Source organism: Brassica napus, chromosome C1, assembly GCF_020379485.1.
Source record: "Brassica napus cultivar Da-Ae chromosome C1, Da-Ae, whole genome shotgun sequence".
Classification (NCBI taxonomy): Eukaryota; Viridiplantae; Streptophyta; class Magnoliopsida; order Brassicales; family Brassicaceae; genus Brassica; species Brassica napus.
In genome coordinates this window covers 11,466,531-11,483,790 of record NC_063444.1, presented here as the reverse complement: position 1 = coordinate 11,483,790, position 17,260 = coordinate 11,466,531, and the positions used below count along the sequence as shown (strand labels likewise).

General features: G+C 36.7%; 1 protein-coding gene and 1 non-coding gene across 2 annotated transcripts; both read left to right on the top strand.

The window, feature by feature from the left end:
• The first annotated feature begins 1,811 nt into the window (after positions 1-1,811).
• LOC106402267 lies at positions 1,812-3,872 on the top strand. The gene is made up of 7 exons (XM_013842965.3): positions 1,812-2,001; positions 2,121-2,207; positions 2,304-2,531; positions 2,647-2,802; positions 2,992-3,042; positions 3,150-3,296; positions 3,407-3,872. Exons 1-7 carry the CDS (start codon positions 1,846-1,848, stop codon positions 3,782-3,784), a joined length of 1,203 nt encoding a protein of 400 aa, XP_013698419.2. The 5' UTR covers positions 1,812-1,845; the 3' UTR covers positions 3,785-3,872.
• Positions 3,873-12,530: 8,658 nt separating this feature from the next.
• LOC106398130 lies at positions 12,531-14,342 on the top strand. Its single transcript, XR_007317789.1, has 7 exons — positions 12,531-12,701; positions 12,843-12,854; positions 12,941-13,171; positions 13,259-13,410; positions 13,497-13,556; positions 13,648-13,791; positions 13,854-14,342. It is a non-coding gene; the product is annotated as an uncharacterized LOC106398130 (transcript).
• The last annotated feature ends 2,918 nt before the right edge of the window (positions 14,343-17,260 follow it).

Below are 17,260 nucleotides of genomic sequence, written 5' to 3'. Positions count from 1 at the left end.
GATTTCCGAGTTTTAATTGTGAGATGTGAGAGAGGCGAATTCGAGAAAAGCTTATAGACTATTTTTATATGTTCGTGTGTTCTGTGCGGAAATTGAAAAGGGACAGTGAAGGAATTGTGGCAAACCGAAGAAAAAGGAAAAAGGGTGAAAGATGAGTCTGTGCGAAATTTTCATGTTCGTGTGTTTTGTCTTTTTATAAGTTCTATATTTATGATGAAATTTTCATGTTTGTGTATATTCTAATAATTTAGTGACTTGATTGTGGATCATATATGACAAAATGTAAATAGTAAAAGATGAGTCTGATGACCTTTAACCGAGACCAACAACATCTCTACGACAACAACTTGGCCAGATGACACAAACAACTTGAGCATAAGACATAAACAAGGTACGAATCATACACCACCAACAACTAAGATTAACAATTTGACCAAAAGAAACTAACAACACTTCTAAAACTTAGCTCTAATACTCTCCAAGACACTAATAATCTTTGCAATGTCTTTCTTCATATCAAAGTCTTTCTTCAGCTCCATCAATTTTCTTCTCTAAGAAATAGCAAATCACGTACAAGTTGATAACATAAGAATCTAAGTAGAAAACATAAGAACCAAAATAGTTTTGTTTACTTCCCTGGATGGAGAAGAATGGAGAAAATTTACAAGAACCCTAAAGATTTGGGAATTCTGGAAATAGATAAAAAAGAGATATGAAAGCTGTGACATTTTTGGTAATTCAATGAACCAATGCGTTTCTGATTTAACGACAAACTACAACTTTTAACGTCAGGTAGACGGAGGGGTTGATTCCTTAAAAAAATTGACTTTGGGGGTTTCTATGTCACATTCTTAATTGAGAAGTTTTACCCAAATGAAACATACTTGAGGGGTTTTTATGTTAAAAATCCTAAAGATAATAGACTCTTTCGAATATTCATGGCTCTAATCATACTTTTAGTAGATCTCTCTTTACCACAAAACCATCCTAGTTTTGTAAAATATTATGTTCTTTCCGAGCTCCATCAATACATCACCAATTGATATCTTCCAAATTCAAGCTTATATATTTTGTATCAGACTCTTTCACATCTTGTAAATCTTTGATTTATGAATAAAATATCTTTAATCTCTGATATACATAAATCTTTTGTGGATTTCCATTTCTATTTTCCGTATCCTCAATTTGGAGAGTTTAATATGCTATAAAAATTAACAATGATAGGCAAAACTATTAATGATTTCTTTCAATTTGTGCATATCATTTTTGCAATTGGATTCATTATTTAACATTAATATTATCTTTAAAAAAATAAAGAAAGATAAAAAATATTTTTATAAATTATATACGAGTTATAGACTATTTAGTTGACTGGAATTGCTTCCATCTTTGTTAATTAATTTCTTTGTTTTAATTTACACATTATTTTGGATTTCTTTTTTTTTTTTAATATAAATCGTGTTAAAATTCAATGCAAAATATTAGTTAAATAATATTTATTTAAAAATATTTAAAGTAAAATTGAAACATAATTTATGCTAGATACTATTTTATTTAATTATAGTAAAGATAAATTAATATTTACCAAAACAAGTTATAAATTGAAAGAAAGCGTGACTACTTTTTTACAGTTTGTGAATTTATTAATTTATAAAAAAAAAGTATCTTAAAGTTTGCTCTTTAATGACTCATTTAAGAATCCTCATAAAGGGATTTAGGAAGAGACATTTGTCAACCATTGTATATAGGTGCCTCGTAGGTATCAATGGTCTCGAAATTATTGATACCGTATATAATTGTTGTGCTTCATTAAACTTTTGGTAAAGATAGTCAGTCATAAGAGCCATGGTTTCCTTTGATAAGTTACAGATGCTGACTTTTTCGGTACTAATTCTCATTATTGTTGCCGAGAGTCACAGAAAAGTACTAGTGGAAGACAATGGAAGGGAGCTGGAAAGATTACTCAACTATGTCAATAGACCTGCAATCAAAAGCTTCCAGGTAAGTTATAGCCTTTCCAAAACCATATTCATATTATGTTCATAAATTTGGCTTGTTTGTGCGACCATAATCACTTTACTTTCAGATCATATCATAATTATTTTTGTGCATTTCGACAGACTGAACTTGGTGATATATTGGATTGCATCGACATTAATAAACAGCTAGCATTTGATCATCCTATGCTCAGGACCCACTCTGTTCAGGTTTTTCGTGCATATAAGAAGTTTGCTACTACAAGAAGCTAGTAGAAATTCTGAAATTATATTATTATGTGAATGGATTGAAACTATGATGTGCAGTTGAGGCCTACAAATACATCTAAATGGGCCATCAACAGAAACAATTCAAAGAATGGTGGTTCTGTTCCGTTTGGACAAGATGGGATAAGGTGTCCACTTGGGACAGTGGTTGTTAAGAGGACAACATATGAAGATGTTATACAAGCTCACCGTTTAAAATCCATGGGGTCCAAATATTCAAGATATGTTTCTTCAAAGGGAAATAATATCGACTTAACTGGTTATCATGTATTTAACCATATGCTAATTCATTATATTTTCCTTTACTTAGAGCATATCCTCACCTACAATGAGCATTTAACTTTATCACTCGTTCTTCTTATTTGTTCTCTTTGTAAACTAGTTTGCCGTGGGTGAGTTCAAATATGACAATTATGGAGGAAAGGCAAACCTCAGCATTTGGGAACCAGAAGTTTCACCCACTCAGATCAGTTCTGCGAGTATGCTTGTCGCCACAGGCAATTATGAACATTTTCAAAGCATTAGAGCTGGATGGATAGTAAGTCAGAATCTTGTGTTTTTCTTTCATTTTTATGAAATTGCACTCATCAAATTACATTAATTATTATATCAATGTTCGAATGTGAAAAGTTGGAGCTGGATTGACAGTAAGTCAAGGATTTGTTGCATTTCCGGTTGCTTTCCCTGATTGCACTCATCAGTTTACATTTATTATTATGTCCCTCAGGTGTACCAATGGCTAAACAAGAACCACAGTCGCTTATTCACCTACTGGACTGTATGTTCTCCAAACATATAAGTCTTTTATGAAGAACATCTTGACTTTTCCCACTTTCATGATGTCTTGTCGTAAAATATATCAGTCTATTCTTTGTTTGTAAACAGGCAGATGGATTTATCAAGACAGGTTGCTTCAATACATTATGCCCTGGTTTTGTCCAAGTGAGCACCAAAATCCCGCTGGGCTACCTTTTTAACCAAGTTTCTACATACGGTGGCAAACAATATGAAATAAAAATCAGCATCTTTCAGGTAGCATCCTTATATTAAATCATTTGAAAGCTTAATTCTCTAGTAAATTTTAATGAATATATAAGGTCCAAATTAGCAGCTGTATATGCAACAATGCTTTGTCTAAGCAGGATAGTAAAACAGGAGATTGGTGGTTGGTGGTGTTTGATGAAAATGTTGGATACTGGCCAAAATCATTGTTCACAGAAGACGGTTTAGTCCATGGAGCAAGTTTGATATCATATGGAGGAGAAGTATACAGTCCAGTGAAAGAGAAGAGCCCACACATGGGAAGTGGGCATTTCCCCATTGAAGGTTACTTGAGAGCAGCCTATGTGAATGGTATTGAAGTGGCTGATGAAATTGACGGCAAACTATCAAAGCCACCAATTTCTACAGTAAATCCACTCTCAACCACCCCAAATTGTTATAAAGCAGAAACCAAATCAGATAGTAAAGTTCCGTATGATGCAATCTTCTATGGAGGACCAGGAGGTTGCACACTCTAGCTAGCTTGTGTTTAAGATCTCTCCTGGTTAAGTATCTTCTGTTTTTCAGTTTAAAATTTAAGAAATAAATAAAATGGATATTTAACTATGTCGTTCAAACTTTATCAACCCATTCAAACTTTATCTCCAATTTACTGTTAATTTCTTTTACAAGATATATCTAGCTTAATCTATTTTGATATGTTATTTTATGTTTATTATTAAATTACCTCTTTTATTGTATCCAAGAAAGTTGAGCTAATGAAAGTAAGATATGTTCAAAAATACAATAAAGTAAAATGGTTGTTCTGATCTTAAAGCTTCTTTTGTGAGATCTAAGAGAGATAAAAAAATTTCCCAAGCTTTAGATGAGATATTAAAAAGCAGAGTTAAGTGTCAGAGGTTTTAGTAGCAAATTAGCAATTAATTTCATTAATGCACTCCAATTTCATTGATTTTTTCCCATAGAAAAGTGAAAGCTACGCCAGCGTATATTACATTATAAAAAGGCCTTTTGTTCTTTTAATTATATTTATATCTTACAAATATTAAGGAGCAATATCTCTTAAAAATATTAGTTGATTGCAAGATGGATTATATTATTTTTTACCAATAAATACTCCATAATCTTGCATTTACTACTTTTACTGATTTTACTCAGTTATGTGCTTTTAATTATTCCATTCCATTGTTTTACTACTTTATTGATTTTACTTAATTTGTGTTTATATTTACATATATTTAACTTAGATATCTATTTATAAGTGACACTAATTTTTTAGTCTTTTTTGTTTAGGAAAGCACTTTAGAGAGAAGAGCAAACTCTCAATCATATAGATATTCGTTTGCACGCAGAAGAAAGATATAAGAGATTTTTTTGTCATGTCCTATTATTTTGGGGATTATAGACGATTTAATAAGGATTTCTATAGTTTAGGGGCCTAAATTTGTTTTTTGTATAAATTTAAGGGTTTGTATATATGTAATTTTTTCAAAGTTTTTGGGGAATCAATGTCTTCCTTCAACAACTTTGTGTTACTGGTTCTGTTAACATTCACTCTTATTTTAGTCATTGAATCAGCTGAGGAACGTCGAGCAATACCATCGGAAGAAGAAAAGAAAGAACTTGAAAGACTACTCAAAGTTATCAACAAACCTGCAATCAAGAGTTTCAAGGTTGACCCAATAGCCTGCACTGGTCTTAGTATAATTACATTATAAATCACATCTAATCATAATGATTTCAACAGACAGAACAAGGTGATATATTTGATGAGACAGGAAACACGATAGATAAATTCCCGAACTAGAAATCCTACTTGCGGATTCGAAGAAAGGATATACACAGACCTAGAAGATGATCGTAAGGATAGAAAGATCACCTCGAAAGACTGAGTTCGTTATGCGAAGCTCTTGTATGAACTTAGCAAGGTTTGCTTGAGAGATAAGTAATAGGTAAAGAAAGAGTTTATTGATTGTGTGTTCTAAAACGTGTCCTAAGGCTACATATAGTAAACAAAGAAGAGGTTTAACTATCTAGGAAAAGGAAAGAAGATATAAAACCAAGCATAATAAAGAAAACTAACAGTTAGATAACAATAACTATGATATGTGACTTATCCCGTCACGTTTGATTGTATCAATGTTCACAAACAACTAGCCTTTGATCATCGTCTCCTCAAAAATCACTCTGTTCAGGTTCTTGCTTTCTGGAGAGTTCTTAGTTCTTTTCAATATTCACAAACAACTAGCTTCTTTATGAAAGATGAAGCTCTTTAGTAGATAATGATTTTGTAAACGCATTGCCGTATATGCAGTTGAAGCCAAAAAATTTACCTGAATGGATCATAAGCAATTAACATCTCATGGAAAGCTGATCCCTTGCAATATCTGCAAGAGAGCGTAAATTTGTTGAAAGTTAAACTTGATTTGGATCACATTTTGGGCTAATAATTTACTAATCATTTTAGTCCAAACTTAGTCAAATATCTAGAATTATCCTCCACCTCCTTAGAATAAAAATCTAGATATGCTCATAGAATTATCTAGATAATTATAATAAAAAAATCTTAGATATTATGGTAGAATTCTCTAGATTTAGGATTAAAATATGTAAGATATTTTGTATTTTGGAGGCTATAAATACCTCCACTCCCCTTTCATTTTGTATCATCAAGAAATAATCCAAGTTTGTAAGAAACTTTCAAGTAATAAGAGTTCTTTCTAAGTTATAAAATCTTTCTTCTTCACAAAGCTTCTTTCTCTTCAAACACTTAAACACTTTCTCCATCTTTATAAAGTTTTTCATTCGAACAAAGTGGTATCAGAGCTATAAGTTTCTTTTGAAGATGGCAAACAATGGTGTTCCCTTCCAAGTTCCATTGCTCACTAAGAGCAACTATGACAATTGGAGTCTTAGGATGATGGCTATTTTAGGAGCACATGATGTGTGAGAAATAGTCGAGAAAGGCTTCAATGAACCGGAGAATGATGGTGGTCTATCTCAAACACAAAAGGATGGTTTGAGAGATTCATGGAAGAGAGACAAGAAGGCTCTTTGTCTAATCTATCAAGGATTAGATGAAGATACATTTGAGAAGGTTGCTGGAGCAAAGACATCCAAAGAAGCATGAGAGAAGCTTCAGACATCTTACAAGGGAGCGGAACAAGTTAAGAAGGTATGTCTTCAAACTCTAAGAGGAGAATTTGAAGCGTTACAAATGAAGGAAGGACAACTCATCTCAGATTACTTCTCAAGAGCCTTGACGGTTACTAATAACCTAAAGAGAAATGGTGAGAAGTTAGATGATGTGAGAATCATGGAGAAAGTTCTTAGATCATTGGATTCAAAATTCGAACACATTGTTACCGTGATTGACGAGACAAAAGACTTGGAGACTATGACAATGGAGCAACTTCTTGGATCACTACAAGCTTATGAAGAAAAGAAGAAGAAGCAAGAAGATATTGTGGAGCAAGTTCTCAAGATGAGAATTGATCACAAGGAAGAAAGTGGCCGAAGCAATCTAAGACGTGGTGGCGGTCATTTCCGAGGACGAGGTCGTGGTGTAAATGGACGAGGTTGGAGACCATATGAAGACAAATTCAACCAAAGAGGAGAGAATTCATCAAGAGGTCGTGGAAGAGGAAACCCAAAATCAAGGTACGATAAATCAAGCATCAAATGCTATAGTTACGGAAAGTTTGGACATTATGCTTCTGAATGCAAAACTCCAAACAACAATAGAGTTGAAGAGAAGTCCAACTATGTTGAAGAACGACGTAAGGAAGAAAATATGCTGTTGATGGCTTACAAGAAGGATGAACCAAATGAGGTTCACAAGTGGTACCTTGATAGTGGCGCAAGCAACCACATGTGTGGAAATAAAAATATGTTCGTGGAGCTCGATGAATCGGTAAAAACCAATGTGGCTTTGGGAGATGAATCGAAGATGGAGGTGAAAGGTAAAGGAAATATTCTCATCCGCTTGAAGAATGGAGATCATCAATTCATTTCCAATGTTTACTACATTCCAAGCATGAAGACCAACATCTTGAGCCTAGGACAACTCATAGAGAAAGGTTATGACATTCGACTAAAGGATAATAGCCTTTCTTTAAGAGATAAAACAAATAATCTCATCACAAAGGTACCGATGTCAAACAATAGAATGTTTGTCCTAAACATTCAAAATGACATTGCACGATGTCTCAAGATGTGCTACAAAGAGGAATCTTGGCTTTGGCATCTTCGATTTGGGCATCTCAACTTTGGAGGCTTAGAGCTACTTTCCAAGAAAAAAATGGTGAAAGGATTACCTTGCATCAATCATCCAAATCAAGTGTGTGAAGGTTGCTTACTTGGAAAGCAATTCAAGATGAATTTTTCAAAGGAGTCGGAGACAAGAGCAAGAAAGCCACTAGAACTCATACATACAGATGTATGTGGTCCGATCAAACCAAGTTCACTTGGTAAGAGTAACTACTTCCTTCTCTTTATTGATGACTTTTCAAGAAAAACATGGGTTTACTTTTTGAAACAAAAATCAGAAGTGTTTAAAAATTTCAAAAAGTTCAAAGCCCATGTTGAGAAGGAAAGTGGTCTTAATATCAAGTCTATGAGATCGGATCGAGGAGGAGAATTTATGTCCAAAGAGTTTCTGAAATATTGTGAAGATAATGGCATCTGGAGACAGTTGACGGTGCCAATAACCCCTCAACAAAATGGAGTAGCAGAAAGAGAATAGGACAATACTTGAGATGGCAAGAAGCATGCTCAAGAGTAAGAAGCTACCAAAGGAGTTTTGGGCGGAAGCAGTTGCTTGTGCGGTTTATATATCAAACCGATCTCCAATAAAAAGTGTTTTAGGAAAGACACCACAAGAAGCTTGGAGCGGAAGGAATCCCGGTGTGGCGCACTTAAAAGTCTTTGGAAGCATTGCTCACGCTCATGTTCCAGACGAGAAGCGGAGCAAACTAGATGACAAAAGTGAAAAGTACATCTTCATTGGGTATGATGCTAACTCCAAAGGCTACAAGCTCTACAATCTTGAAACAAAGAAGACAATCATTAGTCGGAATGTCATCTTTGATGAAGAAGGAGAATGGGATCGGAGATCAAATAATGAAGACTACAACTTCTTTCCATCCTTTGAAGAAGAGAATGTGGAGCAACCGAGAGAAGAGCCAGCTACACCACCAACTTCACCAACAACAAGTTTTCAAGGAGATGAAAGCTCAAGTGAAAGGACTCCACGTTTTAGAAGTTTACAAGACATCTACGAGGTAACTGAAAATCAAGACAATCTTACTCTATTTTGTCTATTTACGGATTGCGAGCCTATGAACTTTGAAGAAGCTAAAGAAAAGAAGTCATGGAAAAGTGCAATGGATGAAGAAATCAAGTCGATTCAAAAGAATGATACATGAGAGTTAGCTTCACTTCCAGATGGACACAAGGCAATTGGTGTGAAGTGGGTGTACAAGGCAAAGAAGAACTCTAAAGGAGATGTTGAAAGGTACAAGGCAAGATTGGTGGCAAAAGGCTATAGTCAAAGAGCCGGGATCGACTATGATGAGGTATTTGCTCCAGTTGCTCGCTTAGAAACAGTTAGATTAATCATTTCATTGGCAGCCCAAAAGAGTTGGAGGATACATCAAATGGATGTCAAATCAGCCTTCTTAAATGGAGACCTTGAGAAAGAAGTCTACATTGAGCAACCACAAGGCTACATAGTTAAAGGAGAAGAAGATAAAGTCTTGAGGCTGAAGAAGACGCTTTATGGATTAAAGCAAGCACCAAGAGCATGGAACACTCGGATTGATAAGTACTTCAAGGAGAAAGGTTTCATCAAGTGTCCATATGAGCATGCACTTTATATCAAAACTCAAAACAATGATATATTGATTGCATGCTTATATGTTGATGACTTAATATTCACTGGCAACAATCTGATTATGTTTGAAGATTTCAAGATGGAGATGACAAAGGAGTTCGAGATGACCGACATTGGATTGATGTCATACTACCTTGGCATTGAAGTAAAGCAAGAAGAAAATGGAATCTTCATTACTCAAGAAGGCTATGCTAAAGAGGTGCTTAAGAAGTTCAAGATGGATGACTCAAATCCAGTTTGCACGCTAATGGAATGTGGAGTCAAGTTATCAAAGGAAGAAGAAGGAGAGAGTGTGGATCCAATACTCTTTAAGAGTTTGGTTGGAAGCTTACGATATCTAACGTGCACAAGGCCCGACATCCTACACGCAGTTGGAGTTGTGAGTCGATACATGGAGCATCCAAGAACAACTCATTTCAAGGCAGCCAAGAGGATCCTATGCTATATCAAAGGTACAATAAACTTTGGCTTGTATTACTCTATTTCTGACGATTACAAGCTTGTTGGATATAGCGATAGCGATTGGGGTGGAGATGTAGATGACCGGAAAAGCACAATTGGCTTTGTGTTTTTCATTGGAGAAACCGCTTTCACATGGATGTCAAAGAAGCAACCAATTGTCACTCTTTATACTTGTGAAGCGGAGTATGTGGCAGCTACTTCATGTGTTTGCCATGCTATTTGGTTACGAAACTTGCTAAAGGAGTTGAGCCTACCACAAGAGGAGCCAACAAAGATCTTTGTGGATAACAAGTCGGCAATAGCATTGGCGAAGAATCCAGTCTTCCATGATCGGAGTAAGCACATCGATACTCGTTATCACTACATTAGAGAATGTGTTACCAAGATGGATGTGCAGTTAGAGTATGTGAAGACAAATGATCAAGTAGCTGATATCTTCACCAAGCCACTCAAGCGAGACGACTTTATCAAGATGAGGAGTTTGCTAGGAGTAACCAAATCAAGTTTAAGAGGGGGTGTTGAAAGTTAAACTTGATTTGGATCACATTTTGGACTAATAATTTACTAATCATTTTAGTCCAAACTTAGTCCAATATCTAGAATTATCCTCCACCTCCTTAGAATAAAAATCTAGATATTCTCATAGAATTATCTAGATAATTATAATAAAAAATATTAGATATTATGATAGAATTCTCTAGATTTAGGATTAAAATATATAAGATATTTTGTATTTTGGAGGCTATAAATACTTCCACTCCCCTTTCATTTTGTATCATCAAGAAATAATCCAAGTTTGTAAGAAACTTTCAACTAATAAGAGTCCTCTTCTAAGTTATAAAATCTTTCTTGTTCATAAAGCTTATTTCTCTTCAAACACTTAAACACTTTCTCTATCTTTATAAAGTTTTTCATTCCAACAAAATTGCCCAGATGGAACAGTAATTGTAAAAAGGACTACATTGCAAGATCTTATGCATGCACAACGTTTAAAAGCCATCAGATTCAGTGGTCCCAGCTTTCTTACAGAGAGAAATAATACTGATGTAACTCGACCACATTATGTTAGGCTGCAGCGGTTAACTTTGGACCTAGCAACTTTTATGGAGTAAAAGGAAATCTTAACCTGTGGGATCCACAAGTCTCACAAGATCAATTCAGTGGCACATTCATGGCAGTTGGGGGGGGGGGGGGGGGGGGGGGGGGGGGGGTTGTTGCTAAAGAACGACTATCCAGCATTTATGTTGGGTGGATGGTAAGTCGCTTTGTGGTTCTTAATTTGTTCTTTAGTAAATGACATGAATATGAAGTTCACAATTTTGAAAAATGTATATATACAACAGGTGAATCCCTCTCTGTACCAAGTCCCTCAACATCATGTCCACTTATACACACACTGGGGTGTAAGTTTTGAGTTATCAGTAAAGAGCTTGTGCTAATGTTTCTCTACTTTTTAAGGTCTTAAATGTTACGTGTGTATATATACCATTAACAGAAAGATAATGAAAATTCCGGATGCTGCGACATAACATGCCCTGGGTTTGTGCAAATCAGCATGAACATACCACTTGGTGCCCTTCTTCAAATCAGGTTAGGTCCAGATTCTGTAATCTCTACTCAATCTTTAATCACTTCTCATTAAACCATTTGTATATTCATATTTTCTAAATCAAGAACAGGATCTTGGCGATGGAGATTGGTGGTTTGCATATAAGGATGAGGACGTTGGGTATTGGCCTGCTTCATTGTTCATGGGCTCGGGCTTTGAAAAAGGAGCAAATTATGCAGCTTGGGGAGGTCAAGTGTACAGTCCGGTGACAGAGAAGACTCCAGTTATGGGAAGTGGGCATTGGCCTAAGGAGGGATCAAACAAGGCAGCCTCTGTGAACAGTATCAAAGTCATCAAAGGTTTGGGAAAAGTTTTGGATCCAGAAATCAAGCGTCTGAAGGCACGAGAGACCAGTTCAAAGTGTTACAGAGCCTTGTATGGTGATGGGGATAAAGAACCTTGGTTAGAACTCTTTATTATGGAGGTCCTGCTGGATGCATATATAGGAACATGATCTATTTTCTAAAGTTTTACAAGATATATATATATGCTTTTATGAATAACTTAAAGGTTTCATGAATTTCTTTACCCTTTTTACATACATTGAGAATATATGATATACACAACTTTCAGCAGAAACTTAATTGTTTCTGACTTCTAAGGTTGAAAATAATGAAACTATAGCCAACGTTTAAAATGTCACAATCAGTTATTAACTTATTATAAGCTATCATAATTTCTATATTCTTATACCGACAAATGATTAGTTAACCAGAAATGTGGATTCTATTGTGAAGCCAAACCGCCATTGAATGAAAAAAAAATCTATAACCATGTTACTGAATTTACAGACAACTTCTCAGTTTTAGATAAACAGAAAAGACTTCTGTTGCGTAAAAAATGCATGAATCTTTGTTATGTTTCTATGCATTACAAATGATAACATGAAAGTACGAGAAGATGATATTGTAATAAATAGAGAAATTTGGTAGAAATAAAAGCTTTTTAATGCAAAATGTTTTCCCTGCCACTATGCCACAGGGCAGGTCTAATTTTCACCATAGCAACACAAAAATAATTTCCCTATCTTTTTACCAAAAAATACTCCACAATCTTGTATTTACTACTTTTACTGATTATACTAGATTTTGTGCTTTTTTTAATTACTCCATATTTTTGTATTTACAATTTAATTGTATTATTAATTTTGTGTTTATATTTAGTTCAAATTCCTATTAATTATAAATTTATAAGTGACACTAAAAACTATTTAATGGAATATTTGTTTTTTTTTTTTGAGAATTAGAAGTACTGTATATGTTTTCAAAATAAAGATATAAGATCAACTTTTGGGGAATCAATGGCTTCCTTCCACAACTTTGTGTTACTGCTTCTGTTAACAGCCACTCTTATTTTAGTCACTGAAGCCGCTCAGGAACGTCGTCGAGCAATACCATCGGAAGAAGAGAAAAAAGAATTTGAGAGACAACAATTCAAAGCTATCAACAAACCTGCAATCAAGAGTTTCAAGGTTGGCCTAATGACCCAATAGTATTATTCACTGGTCTTGGGTATTTACATTGTAAATAACATCTAATCATAATGATTTTGAACAGACAGAACAAGGTGACATATTCGATTGTATCAACATTCACAAACAACTAGCCTTTGATCATCTGTTCAGGTTTTTTGCTTTCTACATAGTTTTTTCTTTTCCTCTTCCGTCTTTTGTAAGATAATGATTTTATGAACGCATTGGCGTTTATGCAGCTGAAGCCAACGAATGCACCTGAATGGATCACAAGCAACAACATTTTATGGGAAGCTGATCCCTTACAATATTTGCAAGAGGAAATAAACTGCCCAGATGGAACAGTAATTGTAAAAAGGACTACAATGCAAGATCTTATGCTTGCAAAGCGTTTAAAATCCATAGGATTCAATGGTCCATTAAACTTTCTTACAGAGAGAAATAACACTGATGTAACTGGACCATATTATGTAAGAAACAATTAGTGTGACAGAGTAGCAACCAATGTTCTCTACTTTCGTTTTCTTAGTTTGATCTTTGTTCTCTATGATTATTAGGTTGCAACGGTTAACTTCGGACCTAGCAATTTTTATGGAGTAAAAGGAAATCTTAACCTGTGGGGTCCACAAGTCTCGCAAGATCAAATGAGTGGCGCATTCATGGCAGTTGCTGTTGGGTGGATGGTAAGTCCCTTTCTGTTGGGTGGATGGTAAGTCCCTTTCTGGTTCCTTTGTTATTAAGTAAGTGACATGAATATGAAGTTGACAAAATGTTTTGAATATGTATATACAACAGGTGGATCCATCGCTGTACCAAATCTCTCAATATCATGTTCACTTATACGCATACTGGGGTGTAAGTTTTGTATTACCAGTAAAGAGCTTCTGCTAATGTTTCTCAACTTCTTAAGGTCTTAAATGCTATGTGTGTCATATATCATTAACAGAAAGATAATGACAAGTCCGGCTGCTATGACATAACATGTCCTGGGTTTGTGCAAGTCAGCAAGACCATACCACTTGGTGCCCTTCTTCAACCAGTTTCCGTTTATAATGGGACACAATATGAAATAAGGTTGAGCTTGTATCAGGTAAACTCAAGATTCTCTAATCTTTAATCATCTTTGATCACTTCTCACCAAATCAAGAACAGGATCTTGCCAATGGAGATTGGTGGTTTGCATATAACGATGAGAACGTTGGATACTGGCCTGCGTCATTATTCCTGGACTCAGGCTTTGATAAAAGAGCAAATTATGCAGCTTGGGGAGGTCAAGTGTACAGTCCGGTGACAGAGAAGGCTCCAGTTATGGGAAGTGGGAATTGGCCTAGGGAGGGTTTAAGCAAGGCAGCCTATGTGAACAGTATCAAAGTCATCACTGGTTTTAAAAAGGTTATAGATCCTGAAATCAACCGTCTGAAGGCACGTGAAACCAGTTTGAAGTGTTACAGAACCTTGTATGGTAATGGGGATAAAGAACCTTGGTTAAGAACTCTTTATTATGGAGGTGATGCTGGATGCATTGAGACATGATCTATGATTTGAGGTGTTACAAGATATATATGCTTTTATGGATTACTAAAAGTTTCTTGAATCCCTTTACATACATTGAGAATATATGATATTTAAGCTATAACTTAATTGTCTCTGACTTCTCACTTCTCAGGATGAAAATAATGAAACTATAGCCAAAGTCAAAAATGTCACATTAAATTTTTATAAACTATCATCATTTCTATTTTCTAATACCTAAAAACTGGTTAGTTAATCAAGATTCACAATAGTTTATCAAAATTTAGTTGGTAGATGAGGTCTCTAAGGAAGGAAATTTGATTGATAAAAATCGAGTGAGGACTTTCTTGTTGTTAACACTGGAGATCTTGTGTAGGCATGGATTAATGGACGTCTGAACATAGAGTTGTATTAAGAAAGCTGGTGTACAGACAGAGTCTCTGGCATTTTTTCTTTGTTTTGAGGCTGAGAAAGCGATACTTGTGCCACAAGTAATAGTTACGAGGGAAATTGCTGGAGCTACGAGTCGTTTAAGTGTTCGGAGTAACGTATCCTCCCTGGCACGTTTTACAAAGCAAGAGCTTTCACCTTCCGGGTTAAAACAATCACCTTTCCGACATCCCCCTTTTCTTACTGATTCTGTCTTTTAACCGCTGTAATTCTCTGCTTCTTTTTCAAATTGTTGCCTGAATTAGAAGTGACCTCTGGATAATAGGCAACCTCGAGTTTTTACCTCCGGGTTCTTCCCCCGACGACCGTCGGAGGGACCGCTTCCAGCCACCTTTTCACCGGAATCGTCGATGACGGGGACGGGAGAGAGCTCCACTATGAAATCTTAACCGTGTAAACACTTTGAAACAGGGATTCCTGTACTAGAAATCAAATACCCTAAGATACAGCTGAGAGTTCAGCACTGCGATTTGCTCAATGACTGGAAGATTATCTAAGGAAGACAAAGGCAAAGGCCTTGCTACTGATTACTATCAAGCACCCCGAAAACCTTCTATCAGAGCCCAAGCTCCAGATAACGCAACGCTCCCCCAAAAGTTCTCCCTCACGCTGATTGGTACGGTAACGAACCAAACAGCTCAAAAGGTCTGGTCTCTAATCCCCTTCTTCACTGAGCTCTGGAAGTCAGATACCAGACCAGTTGGAGCAGATCTTGGAAACGGTTTGTTCTAGTTCCAGTTTGAGAAAGAAGAGGACCTTCTAGCAGTTCTTGAGAAAAGACCATACCACTACTCTAGATGGATGGTTATTGTCCAGAGATGGGAGCCAACAGTATCCAAAGAATTTCCAGCTTTAATTCCTTTTTGGATCAAAGTTCAAGGTATTCCAATTCACTTATGGAGAGAAGAAACTGTGGAAGACCTGGGACATAACTTAGGAATATTTGAGAAGCTGGAGATTACAAAAACTTCTATGAAGATGAGAGTCCAAATAAATGGTCTCTTACCGCTAATAAAGTCTTCAGTCATCGAGTACAACAATGGCGATAAGGTTACTGCAACCTTTGTCTATGAAAAACTGGAGAGACATTGTTCCAAGTGTCTCTGTTTAGACCATGAACTTAAAGACTGCTTAGTTGCTAAGCACCAAGACAGAGAGGCTAAAGCAACTGGACCAAAAGACAGAGTTACCAATGAGGAAGGGGGCTCCCTGAATCAAGGTGAAACTCGAAGAGCTGATTCTGATGTTTATCATTTCTCAGCATCAAACCCCAATGGGGAGAAATATAGAAGGGGACGTAGTTTTGATCCCAGAGGCCCACGATATGATGCGAGAAGAACCCTAGATGACAGACGTCGATATCGCTCTAGCTATGACACAAGTAGCAGAGGATACTCTAGAGAAGCATCCAAAGAGAGACAAAGAAGCGATGGTAGTAGGTCATCTCAACCGAGGGAGCCTAATTATCAATCTAGGGAAGTCTCCTCTCGACCCCCACGAGATGATATTGATCGAAGAGGATATAGAGGTCGCTCCATGACACGAAGAGAAGAGCAAAACAGATCGAATGAGAACTGGTTGAGCCCCGACCACTCAAATCTCAACTTGGAACGACAAACTCATATTCCACAGGAAACTCTCAAGGTAGCCAGAGAGGAAGTAAGAGAAGCTATGCTTCAATACACACAAGTTGCAGATCCAACGGAAAGTGCAGCTCGAAGAGAGCGGATGCGACTAGCAGAGGAGAGGATGGAAGAGTCTGCGTTGCGTATAGCCTCGAAAGCAGCTCTGATGGAGACACATATTGGTGGGGAAGAAACTACGACTGAGAAAGACCTCTCTGCGGAGCGAATTCCAGCTCCTCTTAGGCTGGGCTCACCTATGGTACACAAGAAAACAGGGGAGAACATAAACTTAGGGGATAATTCTGCCCCTGAAGGCACAATTTCCGAAGGAAGGATTCCAGCAGCACTTAGACTGGGACAAACTAAGTCAACAAGGCGACCAGGGGAACAGAAGGAGAATACAGTAAAGCGAAAGCCGGGTCGTCCACCTGGAATCCGTAAGGTTCAACTCAGCCCAAACCAACTAGCCGGCTCTAGCTCTAGGAAAAAGAAGACCCAACAAACAAAGACTACGCTGGTACGAAAAAAGCTGAACACAACGGAGGGGAAGGAAAAGAAAAAGTACGCTAGAGCTAGAGTGACAAACTCTCGTGAAGCAGGGAGCTCAGCAAACTCTGACGACCAACCTATCTGCAACATGGTTCCTGCGATCTCGAAGCGAAGGATGGATTTTCGAAATCCATCTCCTCTCGGTCCTTAAAAGTGGCGAGCTGGAACTGTCAGGGGTTAGGGAATCCCCGGACAGTTCGTCGTCTAAAGGAGATGAAGAGAGACATCTTCCCAGACATTCTTTTCCTCATGGAAACAAAAAATCCCGACAGCTTCGTTTTGCGGAAGACGGAGCAACTGCAGTATGAGAACCAGCACCTAGTCCCACCTTCAGGGCACGGAGCGGGTGGTCTAGCTCTTTTCTGGAAGCAGGAGATAAAGCTTCAGATTCTAAACTCTGATGCAAATTGTATTGACACTTGT